Below are 23,941 nucleotides of genomic sequence, written 5' to 3'. Positions count from 1 at the left end.
GTCTCTGACTCAGCTTTTTTAAAAGAGAGTAAAAAATGAAAAGGTGCCAGGGCAGTGCAATTGAAGGTTAAAAGGAAGTTCTATGAAGGAGGGAAATCTGACAGGGTCTAGCCACACTTTTAGCTAAGCCACTGCAAAGTGATGCATTGCCTTTGTCCTTGGTTTCTTTGGTTTGTTTGTTTTTTTTATCAGCTTTGTTTACAGAATGGGTGTATGAGGATGCTCAAATTATGGTTAGCACTGCACATATGAACAGAAAGGTACATAAATGCATTCCTAATTTTAAGCATGTGAATAGTCCCGCAGAGTCAATGAGGCCACTTGTGCTTAGCCATGTGCTTAAGTACCTTCCTGAACTAAGCCCTATGTAAGGAGCTCCTTCCTCCCACCCCTCTTCTCCTCTGTCTGCACACAACATGGATGTGATTGAATTAACAGTGGATGGGAATGCCAGGAGTTGGTGCAGGCTAGCATAATTGGCAGCAATTACCACCCTAAGGAAGGTATGTCTGGGTCTGGCCAAGGGCATTGCCATCCATCCCCCCAATTCTTGGCCTTCAACAAGCAGCACTGGTGGGGGGCAGGGGAGAGTGGTGACTACCACTTTTAGAAATTGTAGCAAGTGACACTGTGTGGTGGTTTTCCTTCAGTATCCAGGATGTATCATGTCATGCACAGTACAACTAAAGTAACGCATTGCACTACTGCATGAGTCCTAGAAGTGCTTCATAAACTCCAGCCCTCCAGAGGTTCACATGTGATCTGCTGTTGTCATCCTCCAGTTTTCTGGGGGGATTAAAAGATGTATAGAACATCATCTAACCAGTAAGGATATGACTTTGCAAGTTGGCATCCAAAGTCATCGTGGACACTTCTCTATGCTCAGGGCCTTTTTTAGCTGTCCTTAATGGCAAACACTCTCAGCTGTGAAAGGCCTCAAAGGCAGAAAAGGTCACAGAAAAGCCATGGAAAGGGGACTCCACCCCAGGAGCATTGCTTGGTGGCAGCGCAGACTGTGGTAACACTGAAGAGATGACTGGGGAGGCAGGCCAGAGGCATGGCTAAGGGTAAAACACACATAATGTGCTCAGAGACCTGCCCCTGGGTTGAAGAGAGAATTGCTTTCTCCATTATCTCTGAGTTGTGTTGGGCTTTAAACAAGGGACCTTCTCCTCATACAACTTGAATTTAAGTGAAAAAGCTGTCTCTTTCCTTTCAGATTACACAGTCAGTGTTCTTTCTCAAACTCTGCTGCAACCATGGGACCAACCAAAGTTACAGAAGGGGTGCACTTTCAAAAATAAAAGACCAATGACACTAAAAAGATACATAACTCACTGCTTTTTCTCTTCTAAAACATAGAAGTTTGTGTCAAATTCTGCTCTTGGATGCATATGCAAAAATCCAGTTGCTATCAATGGGAGCTGTATGTCAGTGTCTAAAGGCAGAATTTAACCTGAAATATTTACAAATACCAGGTGCTTATATTATGGTTAGCTTACACAATTTCCCTGTCACACTTATGTGTTTGATATTTGGTGTGGGAATATCAGACACTACAAAATTGCTGCTGCTTACACATGATGTCCATGTGATCATTTCAATAAAGAATACTTAATGTACACATTTGTACTTTTACTTTTGCCTATGTTCTAATTAGGCATGCAGTAAAAGATGTGAGTATGGAAGAGGGGTACACTGGTCACTGTTAAAGAATCAACATTTGCCAACTGTTATCATAGGTATCTTCTATACTGAGGAGAGGAGAAAACTGTGGTGACTCAGAAGTTTTTATGAGCTAGACTTTTGGCAAATGGTTACTTTAATGGCAAGTATTGTACTTTGAACTGATTATTAAAAAAGATTATGTAAAATAATTGAAGACATCATGTATTATAATTTTCATAAAAAGAAAAATACTAAATTCTGAATCCACAGGGTGTCAAAAAAGGCAGTATAATAATATGGGAATATTGTGACATTTCATTTTGTGCAATCATATACCATACATTATCATTACAGTGTAATTTGCATACAGAACATAATATCCATTTTTCTGAGACAATTTTACTTGCAATTTTCTAGCACATTTATGTTTTAGAATACTCTACAGTGTCTTCTTTTTGCATACAGTATGCAAAGACAGCATTCTTCTAACATTGCGCTTGTCTATGCATATTCCTTGGTGCATCCCAAGAAACATAGAACCTGCACTGTCTGTGTAAGGGGGAAAGTAGGTATTTCCTCATGAGCATATTAGTGATTTCTGTTAAAATGCAAATTGCCTTCTAGTGGCCAAGGCATGGCCAAATATTTTAAACGATGGAAAGCAAATAACCAACCAGACTATGCATCTGACTATATATGTAGAGGATCCACAGCAAGTGAAAGGATGAACATAGTTAAGTCAAAAAGGTTAGATTATGTCCTTACATTATCCAACATGCATTTGAATTATGTAGAGCTCCAATCGTTAGTCAGCCTTTTAGCTTATGATATATGGCAAATTTCTATTGTGAGCTCTCTCACTTAAAATGGCAAATTTTATATTAATGCTTGAATTGTGTGTGTTTATAATAAAAGGTTTTTTAAGGCTGATTTTATAACATTTATAAGCAAGTTAATAATGTAAATAGAATATATATTTATAAATAACGTGGATTTCTGGTAGTGCTTGGAAATATACATGTGCTAGTGCTATCTGTGAGCTTTTGATAAAAGACACATAGTATTCAATCAGTGGATTACGTGTTGCTATTCAGAGTCTATGCTGTATACTTCTCCTTTACAGTTCTACTTCTTTCATTATAGGAAGCCCCATATGTTATGTTCAAGAAAAATCATGATACATTTGAAGGGAATGACAAGTATGAAGGATACTGTGTAGATCTGGCATCAGAAATTGCAAAACATATTGGTATCAAGTACAAAATTGCCATTGTCCCTGATGGAAAATATGGAGCAAGGGATCCAGAGACAAAAATCTGGAATGGGATGGTGGGAGAACTTGTTTATGGGGTAAGCATACCGATTTTTGAAGTAGGATTTAACTTCTCATAATATTTGAAGTATATTTGCATTTTATTTGATCTGGGGCAAAGAAAACACTCAGAATTCAGTTTGAGCATTCATAGTGCTTTCTGTTATTTTCAAGTTAAAATGACAGATATTTTTACATGTTCTACTATTTACTCAAATAATCTGGTTCTTTTTCATATTAGCAGATTATACAATTTGAGCATTTTCCTTAGGTTCATAGATTTAAAAATTAATATTAGACCATTGTGATCATCTAGTCTGATCTCCTGCAAAACCCAGGCAATGGAATTTCACCCATGTTACTCTTGCATCAAGCCCAGTAACTCAGCATTGAAAGGGGTATATCTTTTAGAAAGACACACAGTCTTGTTCTAAAGATTTCAAATGATGGAGAATCCACATGCCAATGTATTGTCAGTGTGATCCACAACTATATTATTCAAAATTAAACCAGCATTTCTCAGAAGGATAGCATCAATGATAGGATTTAAGAGTGAAAATAACCAGTTTTGAAACTATGACTGTACATTCTGTCACGATCCATGGAAAGTCTCCTCAGAATAGCACAAAAAGTAAGATTCCTGAATACAGATAAAACAGGTTCCAAAAAGAGGGGAGAATATCTAAGGTGACTTGCAGCATCTATTGTTACCAAACCTAGAGAAGACTCAGAGAGCCACCTAGTGGCTCTTCATCTTGGTGATAACTAAAAAATAATCCTGCAATTATCTAAGTGAGAAAATTTACACTAGCATGCACTGCTGTGAAGCTTGCATGAACCTGTCTATAGAAAGAAGAAAAGAAAAGAAAAGAAAAGAAAAGAAAAGAAAAGAAAAGAAAAACTGAGTGAGCAGAATTTCACCCTAAACGCCACAAATTTTCCAGGATCCATCCAGTTACAATGAATGCCAGGACCATGCATACCAAAGCCCTGTGCCTCTTTGCAGCTCCCCAGGAGCCTGGTTCCAATGGTGCAGTTTCGCCAGATTTTTCCTCACAGGCAGCAGCTCTTGGAGCCCCCATGCATGGACCTGGGGCTGTCCATGCACTTCAGGAGAGTGGGAGATGGTGCCACAGATGTTGCTGATCTCTCTTTCCACATGAGAGTAGGGAGATTACCTGTGCAAAGAAGAACCTACCTCTGCAGTTCCCAAGGAACTGAACACCATCTAAAGTGTGAGCCTCTTCTCTAGCAGCATGCGGGCAATGCAACTGTAAAATTCCATCAGGAATGTAAAACATGAGAACTTAGCAGAATATCTTTATTACAGGAGTTGCAAACGAAGGGCCAAATCCTCAAGTGGTGTTAATCAGTATAGTTCCATTGACTTAACTGGAGATGCACCAGTTGAGGATCTGGTCCAAAATGTTAGAAAACTTTGAACAGACTGAGAGATATTTCATAAAATACATGAAGAGTCAGTAAAAACTTTTTAAGTGCACCCAGTCTAGTTGAATCATGAGAGAGATGATGGCCTTTCATATAGTTAGAACCAATTCAGAGAACTTGCAAGCAGTTTGAAGCCTATTTGTCCTTAAATAATCTATCTCATTAAAGGCAACCAGCTGCAGTACTGACCAAAAATACCAAGGGTATTTAGCAAGCTCAAACAGCAATTAGTGCCAGCTAGATGCTAACTTTAATAGAAATGAAAAGAATGCAACCTGTGTGCCATATCTGGTGTTGCAAATAAACTGTGTGAACCAAACACTCCATGCATGTGATAAATACTTATTTTTCTGTCAGGGAGGGAAGTGATGAAAAGTCTTATGGCACCTAGCAACTGAGCATAATAGTTCTTGTGCAGTTCCCATTTTATCACTTAGGAAGAATGGAGACTCAGTTTGGTTCTAGGATGGACTATTGGAGTGTGAATGAGGCCACCATAAAGCACTCCAACTGGCTGCGCCAGAAGAACAACCAATAGAGTGCTTGCTATCTCTGCCTTTATTTACTGCTATTATTTACAGAGTTTGTATCAGCAGTTTTTGTTGCCATTGCTCAGCCCAAGTCAGTAGCTGCTTAAGATCTCCATAAAAGGGGGTGAGGAGACATCATCCACCCCCAATCACTAGAGAATCTTGTGCACTTGCCAGTAATGTATTAAGCGATGTGACTGACATCTGCCGCATGCAATTTGTTGTCCCTCTTATCCTCTCCCTAGTGGAGAACTATTCATGCCTTGTCGTAATGTTTATTTTTCTAGGGGTTTGTTTTGGTTGAGAGTTTCTTGGACTCCATAAATGCTATCTAGAAATCCCAGTCTACTCTCCTGATCTATCTGAGTGACAGTAATAGCCTCGACAACACTCTACAACCCTTGATAACTAGCTTATTCACAGAAGCACCTTGTGGTGATGAATGCCGTTAGCGATTCGCAACAGGTGTTCCTGATGCACTAGCAGTCAGCCCCAATTAAATATTCATTCTCCTGACACAGAATGTTATTCTTTCACTGTGTAATGAATAAGGTCATTACCCATTTCTGTTTAAGTCTGAGACGTGATGAGATTCTAGAGTTCAAATTTTTTTATTTGCTTTTTCTAAGACAGCACAAAATGAGTGGTGGTCTGAGGAAAGACTAAATATTATATTTACTCATAAGGATGAAATATAGCACTCCAGCAAGTAAAACTGTCCTTAGCATCAGACCTAATTTGCCATGATACTTAAAGTCTGAAGGATCCATAACCAATCCATGCTTGATAGTAATTCAGCCTTAACTGAAATATTGTCATAGATGCAGGATTTTCAAGTGTATGTGATTGTTCAGCAAAACTCCAATTTCACCAGGCACAAAATAAAGTAGAACCTCGAATTTATGAACAGCCAGTTATATGAAAGAGGTGTTGATGAAGAACAAGTCAACATCCCTTCACGTACTGATAACTTCAATGCATTGGAAAGCACTTTGCAGTGCTCTGAAGGACAAGAAAAAATGATGCCTGCACCATGCTGAAATGTATGCAGCATACCTACTGTAATTTTGAGAACTCCTCTGTCCCAAATTAGTTTGTAAAACAGAGGTTCAAAAATGTTAAGTCATTATTTGTATGGAATATTGTTCCTTTTAGTAATCGCTTAAATCCATAATTGTATATCTTTACTTTTTCTGGGGAAACCATAAGTAGGAGATTTAGTATTTTGGTGAACACATCATACTGAAATAACTATAAGAACATCTTCCTTAGATAACCCAGAGAGCAACCCTCATCAGAATAAGAGTTTATGCCTGCCCTAATATGCAAAACAATATACTTATGAAAATCACACTAGACACCGCCAAGTTTTGTGGACAGACTGTGGCAGCGAAAAATAAATCCAGTTAATTGATGTCTAAAAACCCTGCTTCATCACCGCTCCAGCTAATATCACTGAACTTGAGAGACTTACCAAGAGCACTGGTATACTCCCAGTATCTGAAGTTTTAGGTGATACTTTTACAGACCAATAATCAATAACCAAGTCTACTACTTACAGTAAGAGTTAGTAAATATGCCAAGATATTGTCAGTATACAGAAGACTAGAAGTTTCTCTGAGTCTTTCAGATATCTAATTATAAGAGTGCTGCATTAGCCATTCATGCTCACAGTAAGTGAAACTTCAGAGAAAAGAAGATATGGCATGGTGGTCAAATTCAGCATTTAAACTGTTCTTCTGCAAAGAGGAGATTTGTATGTGTGATGAAATATGAGAAGAAATGCAACTTAGAGAAAACAAGCAACATTTAGAGTAATTGTAGGCTGTTTCACCAAGTAGACAAATCATCATGATACTGACAACCCCGGTGTTCTAAAATCATGAGTGAGGCCCAAGAAATCATGAGCTTAGCCTAAAAATCATGAGATTTTATGTGTGTGTTTGTGTATATATAATACATATATATAGGGTTCTTTTTCTTTACTTTGTGGTTTTTGAGAAACTTCCTTGTTTTTATGAAAACTGATATTCTCATGTAATCACAGCTCTCCAAGAGCTGGGGCTTTAATAAAAACACCAATTTGGGGAGATTTGCAATAAAATTGTGAGAGTTGGCCACGCTGTTGTAATGTTTACCCAAAACAGGTATTGCACTAATGGCTGCCATGCAAGCAAGTGAGATTTTCAAACATATTTGAAAACAAATTGTTGCTATGAAATTTGTTGAGCATTTTCAGTGGATAAATTCAAGCTGTCTTATTTCACACTCTAATAACTCATGTTACCAAAAGTTCTAAAAATCTCAAATTACAGCTGTATGGTTGCCTCTAAGGGACAACCCATTACACACGTATTCTCCAGAAGCCTCTTCATGTACGTATGTGTATATAAATGTGGATAGATAAACTAGGTCAAATCCATTGTTTCTTTAATTCCAATTGAACTCAGTGAAGTTATAGTAGAGATAATTTCAGATTATATTTTTTTCAAATTTGCATAATGAGAAAATTACTGCTTGGTGTATAATTATGTTCAGTTGGTGCTTAAGTTAAAATTGTACAGTAGGACTTTCAAGCAAGATGTAATCTAAGGATCTGGCAGAATTTCTGCTAAAAGTCTCCATTTTCAGAGGTTTATCATTTGGCTACAAAACTTACTTCTAGCTGGAATGTGTCTCATTCCTGAACTATTTTTCACATATAGATTTTTTGTTAATTTTAAGAGTTTTTAGGCATTTCAAATTTTACAAGACTACAAAAACTTACAACATTTCATATTTTCTTTCTGATTTTGTATCATACAATCAACTTGCTCAGAGGTTAATTCAGCAAAGCATTTAAGCACATGCTTAACTTTCATCATGTTCTGACATCCCATTGAAGTCAATAGGACTTATGCATGTGCTTAAGTACTTTGCTGAGTTGGGATGGCCTTAATCACATGTTAAACATTTTAAGTGTATTGCTAAATTGTGGCCTATGAGCCATATTTCTAAGGATGCTAGTCCATAACATTTATTTGTAGCATTTTAGTATTTATAAAATAAAATTAAGACACTGATGTCAAGGAGGCTTGGGAGTAGGTCTTGGCTGCCCCTGTGTGGATGTCTTGGGGATTTGAGAGGAGGACAACACAGGGACACTATTCATCACATTCCCACAGGAACCAGGCAGAATGCTGCCACTAACAGTCACAGGGTATTACTCTGCTCTGTTCGCCCCTTAATTTCAAAGAGTACAAAATTAAGCCCCTGAACACAATAGTGGCCCAGCTAACACACCCAGTAATGCTCCATGTCTTAGACGAGACATGGTCAGTCAAGTTGGTTGAAATGCAGGGACCAGCCCTCTCATGATATCACCTGGAGGGAAGTGTGGTGATGGTGGATGGCAAAGAGATGCTTCACAGTACCATCACCCAGTTTCCACATCTCTGCTGCCCTGACCCATTCCATGCCTCTGGCTGCAAAAGCCAGAATTTAGCCCTTAAAGCCTAGCTACTGGGTCAGATGCAGCAATTGCTCATCATAATGTTTTTCTACAATGTATTAAGTGTTTTAGGCCCATATAATAAAAAATCGTGTTAGGGAACTATCAAATACATATGTATACTACAGATAATACCCAGTCATAATCTATGGTGCCATTACAGTGCATGCTGTGAAAGTGTATTAGCCACACACATCAGTCTGCTGTTATTTTCCTTCACATATATTTTGGATTTGTGGCACAGTACTGTATTTTAATAAAACATCCATCAATGTAGTCAGTGTGCTGCATCAGCATGACCTCCCTCCAGAAGATCTTGTACTTCTATAAGAGAATTTTATTCCAGGTCTAAATTAACAAATCTAAGCAACCTGGCATAATACAAACAGGCTATATGACAGCAGACAGCATGATAGATTCTTCTTTTTCATTCATGAAGGATAACCATGCATAGTGATTTCATCTTTTTTGATAGAATGTCTGTGCAGCTCCACTGGCCAAAACATCCAAGCAGGGGCAGGGGAATAGTCCAAGGCTGCATCCATGAACTACAGTGACCCCTGTACAAAGGCAATGCTAGAGCTCCACCCCTGGAGATTGAGGATCTATTCCAAATGAATCTCAGAGAGATTCCCTGTACAAAACTATTCAGCTCAGGCTTCGCATAGGGGTCTGGAATTTGGCCCTATGGAGCTTTTCTATGCTTCCTGTGGGAAGAAATAACTTATCACCAGCTCTATCATACTTGTACTTATTAAGGAAACAAGAGAGAAATTTAGGCCAATATCTTATTTTCTCATAAACCAAGATATACAATATTTATTTTTATCAAGTATTCGTGCTAGAGACTCACCTAGGAACCTAGTCAGGATTGGAGTTTCCAATATAAACATACTATATCCACGAATTCATGCGTTCGTCTCAAATTCAGGTTTTCCCCATAAACTGTGAAGGTGGTGGATGGAAGCACCACACTTTTTCATTTCCATTCCTAACATGCTGCCTTTTAACGTGATCTAAGGTAACATCAAAACAAACGTATGAATGCCCTGATCCTACAAAGACTTAGGCACATATTAAACTTTACAGGTTTAAATCTTTGCAGCATCTGGGCCTTAATTTCTTTCTTTCTTTCATTTCTATGTTTCTCATGCTATTTGGAGTGCACACTGGGATCATTTATTTGCTTCTTTTCCTGCAGGAGGGATCATTTCAGACAGAAAAATTGGTTATAACTGACTATATCTGATGGTTTTGTAGACAGAACTAGTGTTCTGCACATTTGGTGGGGATAGGATGATTATTACAATTTTGTTTTAGGTTTACTTGTTTTTTTACTTATCTTACTTTAGCAACCTAGGTGACGCCTCAAATGATCTGTTTTAGGATTTTATTCTACAACCTATCACAACAGTATCTGAGCCTTCCACATTATGTGTACACTAAATTATCTGTGTACTTCCTATAAAAATATAAACCTGTATTTTATTTTATTAATTGATTACATTAATGAAAAGAACACAAAAATAAACCAAACAGTGAGCTAGTGTTAAAGCTGTAATTTTGGAATTAGCTGCTTAGATGATTTTATAAACCAAATTCAATTAATCTATACATCTATATCTCTTTTTCTTCTAGAAAGCAGAGATTGCTGTTGCACCTCTGACCATCACTTTGGTACGAGAAGAGGTCATTGATTTTTCTAAGCCTTTTATGAGTTTGGGGATATCCATAATGATAAAAAAGCCCCAGAAATCTAAACCAGGAGTGTTTTCCTTCTTGGACCCTTTGGCGTATGAGATCTGGATGTGCATAGTCTTTGCCTACATTGGTGTCAGTGTGGTCCTGTTCCTAGTTAGCAGGTTTAGCCCATATGAGTGGCACACAGAAGAACCAGAGGACGGGAAAGAAGGACCCAGTGATCAGCCTCCCAATGAGTTTGGCATATTCAACAGCCTCTGGTTTTCCCTGGGTGCCTTTATGCAACAAGGATGTGATATTTCCCCAAGGTTTGTGTCAAATCTTTTAACTTTTGCATTTTATTTTCAACACTGATGATGCTGGGTGCATAAATTCTTCCTTCTCTTCTTTTACTGGTGGTTTGTAGAAGTTCAATGTTTGTAGAGTTTTTCCATTGAGAAACTATAGAGTATCAGATAAACTGCCTAGGAATTTTATCACTATTGATACTTTTCAAACTTCAGTGTAAATAAATCAGGAACAGTTACTTATTTTCTCAGCTGATTACTTGTACGCATTGGGGCAATTCCACTGACTTCATTAGAACTATACAACTATACATTGTATCACAGTAGTAACAACGTGCTCTTATGCTATTTGACCTGCGTGAATGAATTTCCTTGTTTTGTTTCATATTAAATTGTACAGTCACTGCTTGCAACGTATCACTGTGTATAAGACAGAAAATGCTTTTAGTGACTGTTTCTGCTAAATACCATATAATTGCCAAACTTAAAGAGTTGGACCTGAGCAACCAAACTTCTGCAGGAACTTTTATTTGAATCACTCACTGCCAGCTCATTAAACCTTAAGGCCAATTTTTTCCAAAGTGAATGCCTAAACTTACCATTAACAGTGAGATTTTCAAAAGTGTTCAGCACTGGCCTAACTCTGCTGCTGTTGAAATCCATGGTAAAACTCCCTTTGATTTCAATGAGAGGAAAATTAGCCCAACGATGAGCATTTTTCAAAATCTCATTCTAGAGGCAAAATCCTGGATCCTGGATCACATATTCGCTTTGCAATCTAAGAGAAATAGCCAACTTAAAAATACATCACCTTTTAAATAATTTCATTTTGTTTTTAAAATGTGGTATGGATTTGTTGGTCAAAATCATGACCCAGAAACAGCCATCTTGTTAGCAGACATTATGAAAACTTAGAAAGTTCTGCTCAATTCAACTATATTCTTCCTAGTCAATTTCTTAGTCCTTTCTTGGGCAGACTTCCACCTGTGTAAAATATCAGCAAAATGAGTGTTGGGTTTCCCAATGGGGACAACCTAGTGGCAAGTACATAGAATTTGGAACCAGGATCTTCCAAGTTCTCATCTTGTCTCTGACACAGAATTCTTGTGTAGTCTCAGGAAAGTCACTTAAGGTAAAATTTTCAAAAAGTGTCTAAATGACTTAGGACCCGAAGTCCCATTTTCAAAAATGATTTATGTAGTTCAAAGCCTTTCTCATTGAAAAGTCAATGGAACTTGGATTCCTAAGTATTTACACCCCAGATTTAAGTGTTGCTATACTTAGCATTGCAATGCCTCACTGATTTAGGAACACCAATCCCTTTTATAAAGGAGATTTAAGTTCCTAAGTCAGTTAGGTGTTGCAATTCTGAGCACAGCTAATACCTAAATACATCTAAAAATTTGGGCCTTCGTCACTTTTGAAAATGGAAAAGTTCATTGAAATCAGTGGTTGTTAGGCACCTAGGTGCTTTTGAAAATCCCAATAAGCACCCAACTACCTTTAATATCTGCCATAAATTACTTATGTGTTTTTTTAAAAATTACCTTTTGGCCTTAGTACTTCAGCCTCTACTCAGATGAGTCTCCTTGAAGTCAAGTTTTGCTAAAGTAAGGACTGCAGGATAGGCCCATTCACCCATATACTTCAAATTTCTAATCATATTTCTAATCTGTAAAATAATGATAATCCTTCTTCATCCAACCTCATAAAGCTATAGTGAAGATTAATGAAATAATATTCTCATTAACAGGAGAATATTCAATGTTAATATAAAAATATTATATACAGTACTATGTGAATATTATTCAACAACCAAACATGTCAAAGCCAGGTTTCCAGAGGTGGTAGAACTAATTCATTGCATCACCTATCTCCTAGAGCCTTTCTAGTTTCATATTATGATGTTATATTTTAAGGCAATGTATGTGAAATAAAAGAGTATGTATCTCAATTTTGTTTGCTACACTAAATAAAGCTGTGAAGAGTACCGTTTCCTTTCAGAACATATGCTTAGATAACACACAGAAGAGGAAGAATGATATTGTGCATAAGGCAACTGAACAGGAGATGTAAGAGCTGGGTTCCATTCCTGGCACTGCCACAGATTTCTTGAGTGACCTTGGGCAAGTTACTTAAACTCTCTGAGCCCAGTCCTGCTCCCTTTGAATTTAATGGCAAAACTTCCGGACTTCAATGGCAACAGGAGCAACCTTTTTTCTGCCTGTTTTCTCATCTGTATAATTAGCAAAGTATTTATATCAGAGAAGTGGTGCAAGGCTAAATATTCATTAATTTTGCACAGCATTTTCCTCAGATGACAGGTGGCACCGAAATGGAAAGTAATATGTATTACTTATTTATTGTCACTATTCCTGTTGTTGTTATGCACAGCTTCTTAAATAACTACATGAAACTACAGGTTTTCAGACAGCTGGGGGAATACGTACTCAGGTTGTTTTCCTATAAGTGGAAAACTCCATGTAAGTGGCAATCGTGTTCTAATACTACATGCAGCATATTGTACACTCATGGGAGCTTGGAGACTTTGAGTTTTGTTTTAGATTTTAGAAGGAAGAATAGAGGCCGCCTTGCTTTACTATTTTCACTCTCCAAAAATAGATACTTCTTTTTACAAATCCTGTATAATGTAGTCTAGCAGCCATTTCCCGTAAGAAAAAGTATCAAGAGAACAACCACTAGAGAGTATTCACAATGCCTTGTACAAATAGCACTGTTTATATACTGCATTTTAAATTCTAGGCGGCATAATTTAAGAGGGAAGTGTTGTTATGAAATATACAGTAGTATATTAAACTTAGAAAATCTCACACCCATTGACTGTTACTTATTTATAAATACCCAGTAATAATGATATCTCTCACTCTCTCTTTCTCTTTCTCTCCTTGACATAAGAGATAGGAAAATGTGCATTATCTTATTCATGTTTAGATCCCTCTCAGGTCGCATTGTTGGAGGTGTTTGGTGGTTCTTCACACTCATCATTATTTCATCATACACTGCTAACCTCGCTGCTTTCTTGACTGTTGAGCGAATGGTCTCGCCCATAGAAAGTGCAGAAGACCTTGCCAAACAAACCGAAATTGCATATGGAACACTGGACTCAGGGTCAACAAAAGAATTCTTCAGAGTAAGTTGGCATGCTTAATAAGGACCATCCTCCCTACAGACAAGTTTACAATGAAATGTTCAGAATGCTGAAATAATGTTCCTTTACAAATAATTATGTTGTGGTTTGTAGCTCCTGCAATATTGAGGTTACAATTTTTACCTCCAGCTGCACTTGTTGGCATTTGCAGTCATTTTAATTTATGGAAAGCTTATTGATCTTGACACATCAGGCAAGGGAACAGCCCTGAGGGACAGTGGAACCAGAGATAATTAGAGCAGCATAGCACTACTGATTCGTCTCAAGCAACAGTACTGAAATAATATCCAGCATTGAATGAGCTGTGATGATGATATGGAGTCTTACTGTTTTGCTTCTTCCTATGGGTTTTGCCAGGGACTTTTTAGCTGAGGGGAGGCATATGAAGCCTGGTGACTGGATAAAAATGTTACTAATCGCTGACTTACATAGAACATGGAAAATGTGATGTATTTGTGGGTTTGGCACATTAGAAAACAGTGTAAATGACCAGTCATATGAATTTGTTGCGTGCTATCTCTATTGATTAGTTCATTTTCGTTTGCTTTCTTATATCAGTGTAGTAGGGATATATTGTTCTCTTCTCCCAGCAGTCTGGAGGCAGAAAGCACTGACATTACCAACAGTACATAAGAACACTGATCGCTCCTTCTGCTTAGTTTTCTGTCTCTAGCAGTGGGAAGTACAGCCCAGTTGGCTGAACTGGTATAAGTCTTAGTGTTTTCATGTTGTTTTAAGCTAGACATTGTTAGCCAGTAGCCTCATCTGAGATTAATTAAATGCCAGATGTTAGCTAAAGTTCATAGAGAAAAGATGTTTTCAGTAGAAACAAGGAGTTGGAATGTTGTTTTTTTCTTTTCATTAAGTCTTGTTAAAAGGACACTGTCAAATGCCGGGGTGTTCCTCTCTTCTCTCCTTCCAACACCCTCAACAAAAAAAAAAGATAGACCACTGGGATTTGTCTTCAAACTGAAATCTCCCAACTAGGTATACATTTTTAACAAAACTTAAGTGTGGTTCCTAAATTACTGACAATATCCCTTTAAGGATCTGACGAAGAATCTGCTAAGCATTCCTAGCATGTCTATAGTTAGGTATTTTACCACAGGAGACGCATGGCGATATTTTAGAAGAACTTGTAAAAATGTTTTAGTATGATTTTACACCTGTACTGTGTCCATCAATATGGTAGACACCTTATTGAACATAGGGCTAGAAGGGTCCCTGTCTCAGAGATTTTACAATCTGGAACTCTGATCTTGCAAACATCTATTGATGTGTTTAGCCTTATGTGCAATCCATTGTTCAGGGTGTGTTACATGTCCCCTCTGTACCCACTCCATAGACAAGCTGGGTCTGTTACAAGTTATAGCTCTGGATCTGGAGGTTGGCCAAGATGGTGGCTGTCAAATACATGAGGCTTGTCTGGGATTTGAACTGCTGTGATCCTGTGATGCTCCAGATGAGCTTCCTTTGTCCTGAGGCAATGTGTAATCCTCTGACCACTATGTGTTATGAGTATCAGAGGGGAAGCCATGTTAGTCTGGATCTGTAAAAGCAGCAAAGAATCCTGTGGCACCTTATACACTAACAGACGTATTGGAGCATGAGCTTTTGTGGGTGAATACCCACTTCGTCAGATGCTCCAATACGTCTGTTAGTCTATAAGGTGCCACAGGACTCTTCGCTGCTTTGATGTGTTATGAGGACTCCTTGGTGCCTGAGCTACAAAGTCTGGCTCTTTAACTAACTGCTGAAGAGTCATGGTTCTAGTTTTTCAGATTCCAGGTTCGATCCCTGGTGTAGACCACAATGATGACCATTGCATGTGAGTAGTTCCATTAACTAAGCTAACACAATAAGGGTAATTAAAATATACAAATGGACAAGGAATAAGACAGGTTTATATATTCTTAATCGTTCCCTATAATTTTTTAATATACTTCACATACCCATCGTAAAATCTCACTTCTTGTAGGCAATGCTGTAGAGTGAGTGTATAGGGATTTGAAGGAAAAAAAAAAAGAATGGGACCCTTTTTCTGACGCTTCCATAACACTTTGACAAACTGCAATTTTGAAATAATGAGGTCAGCTCCTTTGATGTAAGGACGAGCTACCAATCTCAGCCACGATACTTTTGTCATTTTTTTCTAATCATGCTGTAAAGATAACTACTATATTGTGCTTTAACTCTGTATTCTATCTAAATAACAAGAGCCATTTAAAAAAGAAATAGCATTTTTGAGTCCACCTGTGGTAAATACCATTCTTTCACTTTAATCTTTGGAAATTAAAAGAAAAGCAGCAAGATCAACTGTATCTCTGTATTTCCCCCCTGTATTTTAGAACATAAAAGCAAACAAGACAAAAGTAGCCACAAAAACTAAATGTAACTGCACATATAAATGTGAAGCTTTAAAAAGCACTAGGCTAGCTGGAGCGCTTTGTTTAAATCATGTACCTAAAGGCTTATCTTCAAAAGAGTTCTGATCTATGCAGTGTTGCCGTGTCTATTGCTAAAAATACTTAAGAAGAAATATAGGAGAAACAACAAAGTATTTCCAAAGGGATGCAAACATCTTCACCTAAGTGTTGTACAGTACAGACATTGATAAACATTAAAGGAAAACCCCACCTAATTCGCTCAGTCCAGCATTCTAAAAGGTAAGAAGACAAAGAGCATGTCTCATCATTTGGGGGCTTTATGCTCTTGGTTACCATTTTATTAATAATTACCATCTCGATGAAAAAGGATCGCTCAAGACCCTGACTGTATGGGGTCCAAATGTCAGAAATCTAAATTAATTTGCAATCTGCTTTAGTTCTGATTGATCAGCAAAGAGAAAAAATGTTGTTTTTAAAAGTCAACTTAAAAGAAAAACAGAGTTCCTTTCTGACTGTTATTAAAGCTGACTGGAAGCTGTGAAAGCTGAATGTTGAGAGCTGTTTGCTCAAAGGCAGAGAATTAAATTTCAATTATCTTGCCAAAAAAAAACCCTCTCACTATTTCCTTATATTATAGTATGGAAAATCTATTGGCTTTCTGTCTGGTTTTCATTCTAGTTTAGCTTGTACTGTATATTGAATGTTAATGCTGACAGAATTATTCAGCTGCATGTTGCAGGCTTGACAGTGTTTCTATATAGATGAGGACTTGTTAGAACTTCAGTACTTTCTATTGTTTGCCTGGTGAGAGAAGGAAACTGATTTACGAAAAGGTTTTTTTTAAAAAAGACCTTCTTTAGGAAATGTAGCCACGATTTGCTAAGACAGAAAAGTGAAATTTTTACCTTAATTTATTATGTTTTAGTTTTAAGAGAAACCAGTACACTATATTTCTTTATCAAGAATCTAACACTAAAAACTTCAGGAATGATTGGGAGGTAGAGTTAGATAAAGACACATCAGCATTCTTGATATGGCGCCTGATTCAGCACTGCAGTACTCCAGTTTTAGACCACTGTAACTGAAATCAGTGGAGTTACCCAGTGTAAAATAGGAATAATACAGTGGTGAATCAAGCCCAGATCCTGATCCTAGTTACACAGGTATAAATGCAGAGTAACTCAATAGTTATCATGGCTTATGGGCACTATGGAAGTATTATGAATTGATACCAGGGTAACAGCGGCAGGAGCTGGTTCCATGGACATGACTAGCTGTGTAGGTATTTTTGATGGTTGGAATTTTTTAGCTGTCAGTATTTTTCCCATAACAGGATAAAATGGAGTGCATGCACCAGCTGAAAAAAATGAAGAGATTTTGTTAAGCTCTTACACAAGGCATATTCAAGAGACACTTGTGGTAAAATGCTGTTCACATGCTTAAGTCCCACTGATGTAAGGTTAAGCACATGCTTAAGTGCTTTGTTGAATATGGATGCACATAAGCATTTTGCTACTTTGCAGCCTGGAGGCACTCAGCACCTCCCAGGAGTGCTAGTACCTTGCAGGATGGAGCACAAAAACCTAATTCTGCTTCAATGGGAACTCCTTTCAACTTGTACAAGAGCTAGATGGAGCCCCTTAGAAAAGTCTAGTTTCACTAAAAGGAGCCTTCTCCTCCCATGTCAAAGAGGAGGGGAGAGCTGGCGTTTGTTCAACAAAAATGCTGATTGATGTATAACTGCCAACATTTTAAAAGTTGTGCATTATCTAGGTTTGAATATATGTACCCATGTTGTTGGGGGGAGTAGGAGAGTAAAGGTAGGTGGCTTTTAATTGTACATGTTAAATATGAATGGCAAATATGCAAAGCCTTATTCATGACAATAGAATTCTTTCTTTCTTTCTTTCTTAATAAAGTTTTAGATAATTACAATAACAAAAAAAAATACCATCTTTCCCACCTATAAGACATTATCATTTGTAATTGTGCTAAGCACTCACCAAGGAGACAGATTTCCAAGTAATCTACAACAAGCTGTAAATTTATCATATAATTCTGGCTAAGGTCTGCAGCACTGGTACAACCCTGAGATGATAAGACGAAGGGCTTGGTAGGCTAAGGGTCACTGCTGTTGGAATTCTCTCTCCCACAACACAAACGAAAGTCCAAGATGCCATGTCTTTGAGATCAAAGCTCAATACACCATTTTGTTTCCTTTTTAATACTGTGTGTGCACATTTGAGTTTTGTTTATATTTGTTTTTAGTGTGGGGTGTATTCCGAAGTAACTACTCAGCCTTTACTCAAGCAAAACTTACTGATGGCAGTACGAGTTTTGACTGAGTAAAACTGAGCATTAAAACTGAGTAAAGATTTCAATATTTTGTCCAGTATTTGTGGGAGGCCTGTTTTCTATTTCTCTTTCGCCTCCTCTGTGGATTTTAAGGGATATATTGCCCATTTGTAAGTTTTGGCTTGAATTTTCAGTCACCCTAAAATTCTTTTACTCTGCTCTGGAAGCGAAAACTACTTTTGTGTAGCTGAGACTTCAGGCCTATGACTGCAATTATTTTATTAAGGCTCCCAGAGGCTACAGGTGCCTAAAATTAATGTTTGTTGTTATTATATTATTGTTATTTACTGTTTCTTTTAAAATAACCAAAGCACTCGAGGAAATCTCTTGCCCAGGTAAAATTGGCCTAAAACTGCTTATGTGAGGGATCAGCTTTGATCAATTGTACATTGAATTGTGGTGCTTTCGATGCCTCAGTGTCTATGGTGCATCTAATTTCTCTTTAATTTTCTCCAGAGATCAAAAATAGCAGTGTATGAAAAGATGTGGACCTACATGAAATCAGCAGAGCCATCAGTGTTCACTAGGACTACAGCTGAGGGAGTAGCCCGTGTTCGCAAATCCAAGGGCAAGTTTGCCTTCCTCCTGGAGTCCACCATGAACGAATACATTGAACAGCGAAAGCCGTGTGACACCATGAAAGTGGGCGGAAATCTGGATTCGAAAGGCTATGGAGTAGCCACACCCAAGGGTTCTCCATTAAGGTGGGTGGAATAGTATAACAATATAACATGTGTTGTTATAGTATTCCACCTTCCCTGATGTCCCTGATATAGTTCTTTTTGTGTTGTGTGTGAACATGGTATGTTATGTTTTCTTTTACTCCATTTCATATTTTTGATCAACAAGGAGGTAACAGTTTCCAATAGTGATGTAGATTTAATAGCTATAGTTGATGTATCTTGCAAGGCCATATAAAAACCAAACTGGTTGAACACTAGCTACTTCGTCAACCTAAACAAATGTTAACAGCAGCTGTTCTAGCTCACCAACTTATTTCACCAAATTCAGCCCTATGTTGCATAATATCAGTAATATTCCTACATTTTATGTTTTGGTTATTGACTCTGGCTGCTATTTTCTAGATAAGAAGCTGCTTGTAGCATCTTATTTCAAATGTCAACCTTTAGGAGGTAATCAGCACCAGTGTTTAATTTATTAAAGCACCTTCTTATCTAGAAAAAAAAAAAGCTAAAGTTTGTGTTTCTAGCATTATGCATGTCAGGAGTTCCTTCAGACTCACTACTATTCGCATTTACATGAGCACTCTGAAATTAGAAGATAAAATTATTCCAAAATGATTTTAAAAGGAATCAGGCTTATTTAGTCAAATAGGAGTATTTCTGGCTTACAGGCAAAGCATATTTGTTTTTTATTTAAATCTTTAAGATAATAACATTGGAGGTGTCAGATGTGTGGTAAAATTGGAAGCATTTTAACACACATCTGATACCTCTAATTTTATTATCCGAAAGATTTAAATACAATAAATGTTACTTGCATGATCACCGCTCTTGGTTACTTACAAGAGGCTGTGATGAGGCAGATGCATGGAAGAATTAGGTGGGTTGAAGGTGAGACTTGCAAGGAACAAAATAAGAAAAGTGTGTGCAATCAATGGTACTAGTTAGGAGGAAATAGAAAAGACAGCCACCTGTCCATAGGCATAATTTCCATGTCTACAAAGAAAAACCTTATAACTGGTGTAAAGATAATGGGTCTGATTCTGAACTCACTAGTTTTACACCATTTTAATACCTTTGACTTCAGTGGGGTAACTCTTGGGTTACACTTGTATAAGTGGGAGGAGAATTTGGCTCATTTTATCCATACCAAAAGGAAAACAGCAATGTAATGTGAATTAGAGCATGCTCAAGGAAAAAACAGGCCAGTTATTTTGGTGCCCAGATGTGAATTTTGGTCCCTGATTGTAGATACCATCGAGATTTGAAAGTTTGGGCCTTTGCAACTAATGGAGTGTTAACAGAAGGTAGCCTAGAAGAAGATAGAGAGAAATGTTAAAAGAAAAATGTTAATAATAAAGAAGGAGATGGTGGAATGTCATGGGGTGTGGGGGGGTTATTACAGTTAAAAGGCAATAGAAATGGGAAAAGCAAAAGCAAATTCATTATGTCAGTGTGTTTCTGGGATTCATACGCCAGAGATATTTATTATGTGTTAATATCTCTTTCTCACTGTTTCAGGCAAACTACAGCTACAACTGCTAGGCAGCACTGCAATTATGACTAGAGCTTGCATCTCAAATAGTAGAGAAATACCCACTGATGATGTACCCTTGCTTTACTATGCCAAGGCCTAAGCAAAATCACTAGTATGCATCTTAGCGGCTGTCAAGTGTCTCTTAGCTGTGGATTGTTTCCTGTGCATGTTTTATAGGGCTTTTTAGTCAATTTCACTGTCTTCTTCACAGTATCTGCCACCAATGGCAAGAAACAATCAGCTGTAATAACCATTAGCCCGTGGAGATTTTTTTACAGTTTGGCGAATTTGAAAAAAGCAGCTAGGGGGAAGGGGGACCAAGCATGAAGCAATTATGGATAAGGTCAGGGGTAAGGGAGCCTAGGAATATAGTACAACAGATGGAACAGAGGAAGCTTCTCAAGTATGTGTATAAAATGCTTGCAAAGATCCAGGTTGACATCCTCTCTCCACTGACATCAGTGGCAAAGCTTCCATTGTCTTCAGTGGGACCAGGATTTCACCTGAATGGGTAACACTGTAACAACATCCCTATGACAGGGGATGAGATCAACTGCATTTGTTTTTTGAGTTCCACTTTAGCGCACCATAAAAATAATTCCTACCCAACATAAAAATCAGACCAAACCATCTTTCAGGCTGCCTCATCTGGCTATCTTAACATCCATGCTTTTCCTGAGCCTTCCTTTCGCATGTGCTGAGCTGCTTATGCTCCTGCTGAAGCAATTCCAGTCCATCTCATCCCTCCTCAGCCCAAGTGATAAAACCTGAAGTAACAGATCAGTGCTCCTAACCTATTGAAAAACATTAAGAAATCCACTTATTGTTCTGAAAAGATATATGTGAATAACGAATAATATCTCACATTCATAACACATCCATCTATATAATATATACAAACACTAGAGATGAAGGAAGAGTATTATTTCAAAGGTAATTTTGTGTTAACCATGTTCATGAGCGCCCTATGTTTATTTGCTATGAGCATTCCAGTACTCAAGCATTTATTCGCCTCAATTTTCAGGAAAAGTAAATTTTTAGCCACCTTCTTAAATATTTTCTATGCCATATTTTAAAATGAAATATTTGCAATGGGAAGTCTTGGGCCTGGTTCTCCTTTCCTTTACACTGCTATAAATCGGGAGTTACTTCACTGCAAATGCAATAACAATTGTTTGTCAAGCTTGTGTAAGTGTAAGGAGAATCAGGCCATCTGTCTCCACAAGTGAAGTATAGAAAGAAACAGGGAAAAGGTATCTTCCTCAAGGAATCAATTCTGAAGCACCTAGAGGAGAGGAAAGTGATCAGGAACAGTCAGCATGGATTCACCAAGGGCAAGTCATACCTGACTAACCTAATTGCCTTCTATGAGGAGATAATTGGGTCTGTGGATGAGGGGAAAGCAGTGGATGTGTTATTCCTTGACTTTAGCAAACGTTTGATATGTCTCCCACAGTATTCTTGCCAACAATAAAGTGTGGGCTCGATGAATTGACAATAAGGTGAATAGAAAGCTGGTTGTTTGTTGGGCCTACTGGTAGTATCAATGGTCATGGTAGTTGGCAGCAGTTCCCAAGCAAGTGCCCAAGGTCAGTCCTGGACCGTTTTGTCAATATCCTCGTTAGATGATAGTCTGGAGGATGGGCGTAGGCTGCCCTCAGGAAAAGTTGCAGATGACACACGAGTCTGGAGAGGGTGGTCGAGATACGGCTGGAGGGTTAAGGGATGGTCGATACAAGAGGACCTAGACAAATTAAGAGAGATGGCAAAGAAACCTATAGAGTTCAACAAAAAACTGCAGAGTCCTGCACTTAGACGAAGAATCCATTCACTGTTACAGACGAGAACTGAGATAGCAGGAGAGCAGTTCTACAAAGACCAATGGTACAGTGGACGAGAAGCTGGATAGAGTCAACAGTGTGCCCTTTGTTTGCCAGAAGGCTAACAGCATTTGGCGTATAAGTAGGGGCATTAGCCAGCAGTCACCCGGGATGTGAAGTCATCCCTCTAATTCGACATTGAGAGGCCTCAGTCTGGAGTACTGTACCAGTTTTGGGCCCCACAGTGATCAAGAGGATGTGGAAAAATTGGAAAGAGTCTAGCAAGAGGGCAAACAATAATGATAGGGGGCGGAGCCATGACTTATGTATGAGAGCTGAGGTGAACTGGGAACTGTATCAAGTCTGCAAGAAAGAAAATGAGGGGGGATTTGAATAGCTGCTTAACTACCTGAAAGGGGGTTTCAAGAGGAATGATCTAGACTCTCTCATGTCAGCAGATGAACAGAAACAAGGAATAATGTGTAAGGCAGTGGGGTTAGGTTGGATATTAGGAAAAACTTTTTCACTAGGAGGGTGGTGAAGCACTGGAATGGGTTACCTAGGGAGGTGGTAGAATCTCCTTCCTTAGAGTTTTTTAAGGTCAGTCTTGACAAAGCCCTGGCAGGGATGATTTAGTTGGGAATTGATCCTACTTTGAGCAGGGGGATTGGACCTCCTGAGGTCCCTTCCAACCCTGATGTTCTATGATTCTATGATAATTTTAATTGTGTGCTCTTGATTCTAGGGACACATTATGATACATGCGTATCACTGAAGTGAAAAAAATGGGAACTGTTGGATGGTAATTTGTTTTGTGCCAACCAGGTGGTACCATGCTAGCAGGTGTCTCTCCATCCCTTCTTTAAATAAATATCCATTTATTTAAAGTGCCATTAAAGTTTGTCACCTTTGGAAGAGAATTTGGAACTAAGGGCAGAGGCAGCCATCAAAAAGTCAACATTTGCTAACAGGTACTGCCCAGTTACCAGTTACCAGGTGGAGAATTATTTCTTATTCCCAGCATGCTGGGGATTTTTAGTATGTCAAATACTACTGTCGGTAATTAGCAAATGATGACTTTTTAATGGCAGCCAATGTTGCTTTTCTCTCATACATGGTGAGTTCAGCAATGGTTGATAGAGAGCTGCCCCTATCTAGCTCCTCAATGAGGTCTGCATCTGTGAGGTGTGGTGGCACAACACACTCTTTTGGCCAGACTTCATGTCCCCCATGAGAGCCACTACAGCCAGTGAAAATCTGTTGTGCTGGCTGCTTTAACCTATGTTTCTGGAGCTGCGCTATTGAAGAAGCAAAAGATCTCCATTTCTGATTACAAAGATTGTAATTTCTGTTGCTTATCTCAGCTATGCCTCCTGAATCTAATGGGAAGGTTTCACTCTTAGCCATTAAAAAAACTTCTTATGAATTTTACAATATGTTTTTATATTCAACAACAAAACAGGATCTGTGTGCTGCTCAAATGTTAGGCCTTGCCTGTTCACTCCTTCCTGTACTATATTGGCACCACAGACAAACACTAGAAAAGCAGTGAC

The 23,941-nt window shown here is 38.2% G+C and overlaps 1 protein-coding gene across 5 annotated transcripts in view; it reads left to right on the top strand.

Moving 5' to 3' along the window:
- Window positions 1-23,941, top strand: part of GRIA4 (glutamate ionotropic receptor AMPA type subunit 4) — a 308,075-nt gene that overhangs the window by 240,347 nt on the left and 43,787 nt on the right. For all 5 annotated transcript variants that reach the window (XM_075061700.1, XM_075061699.1, XM_075061704.1 and 2 more), the window contains exons 10-13: window positions 2,812-3,018; window positions 10,088-10,458; window positions 13,390-13,588; window positions 18,805-19,052. In XM_075061700.1, coding sequence (XP_074917801.1) covers window positions 2,812-3,018; window positions 10,088-10,458; window positions 13,390-13,588; window positions 18,805-19,052 — 1,025 coding nt within the window. The remainder of the gene's footprint in view (window positions 1-2,811; window positions 3,019-10,087; window positions 10,459-13,389; window positions 13,589-18,804; window positions 19,053-23,941) is intronic.

This window comes from Chelonoidis abingdonii, chromosome 1 (assembly GCF_003597395.2).
Source record: "Chelonoidis abingdonii isolate Lonesome George chromosome 1, CheloAbing_2.0, whole genome shotgun sequence".
Taxonomy (NCBI): Eukaryota; Metazoa; Chordata; order Testudines; family Testudinidae; genus Chelonoidis; species Chelonoidis abingdonii.
The sequence above is the reverse complement of the archived record's forward strand: the minus strand, read 5'-3'. Positions and strand labels throughout refer to the sequence as shown.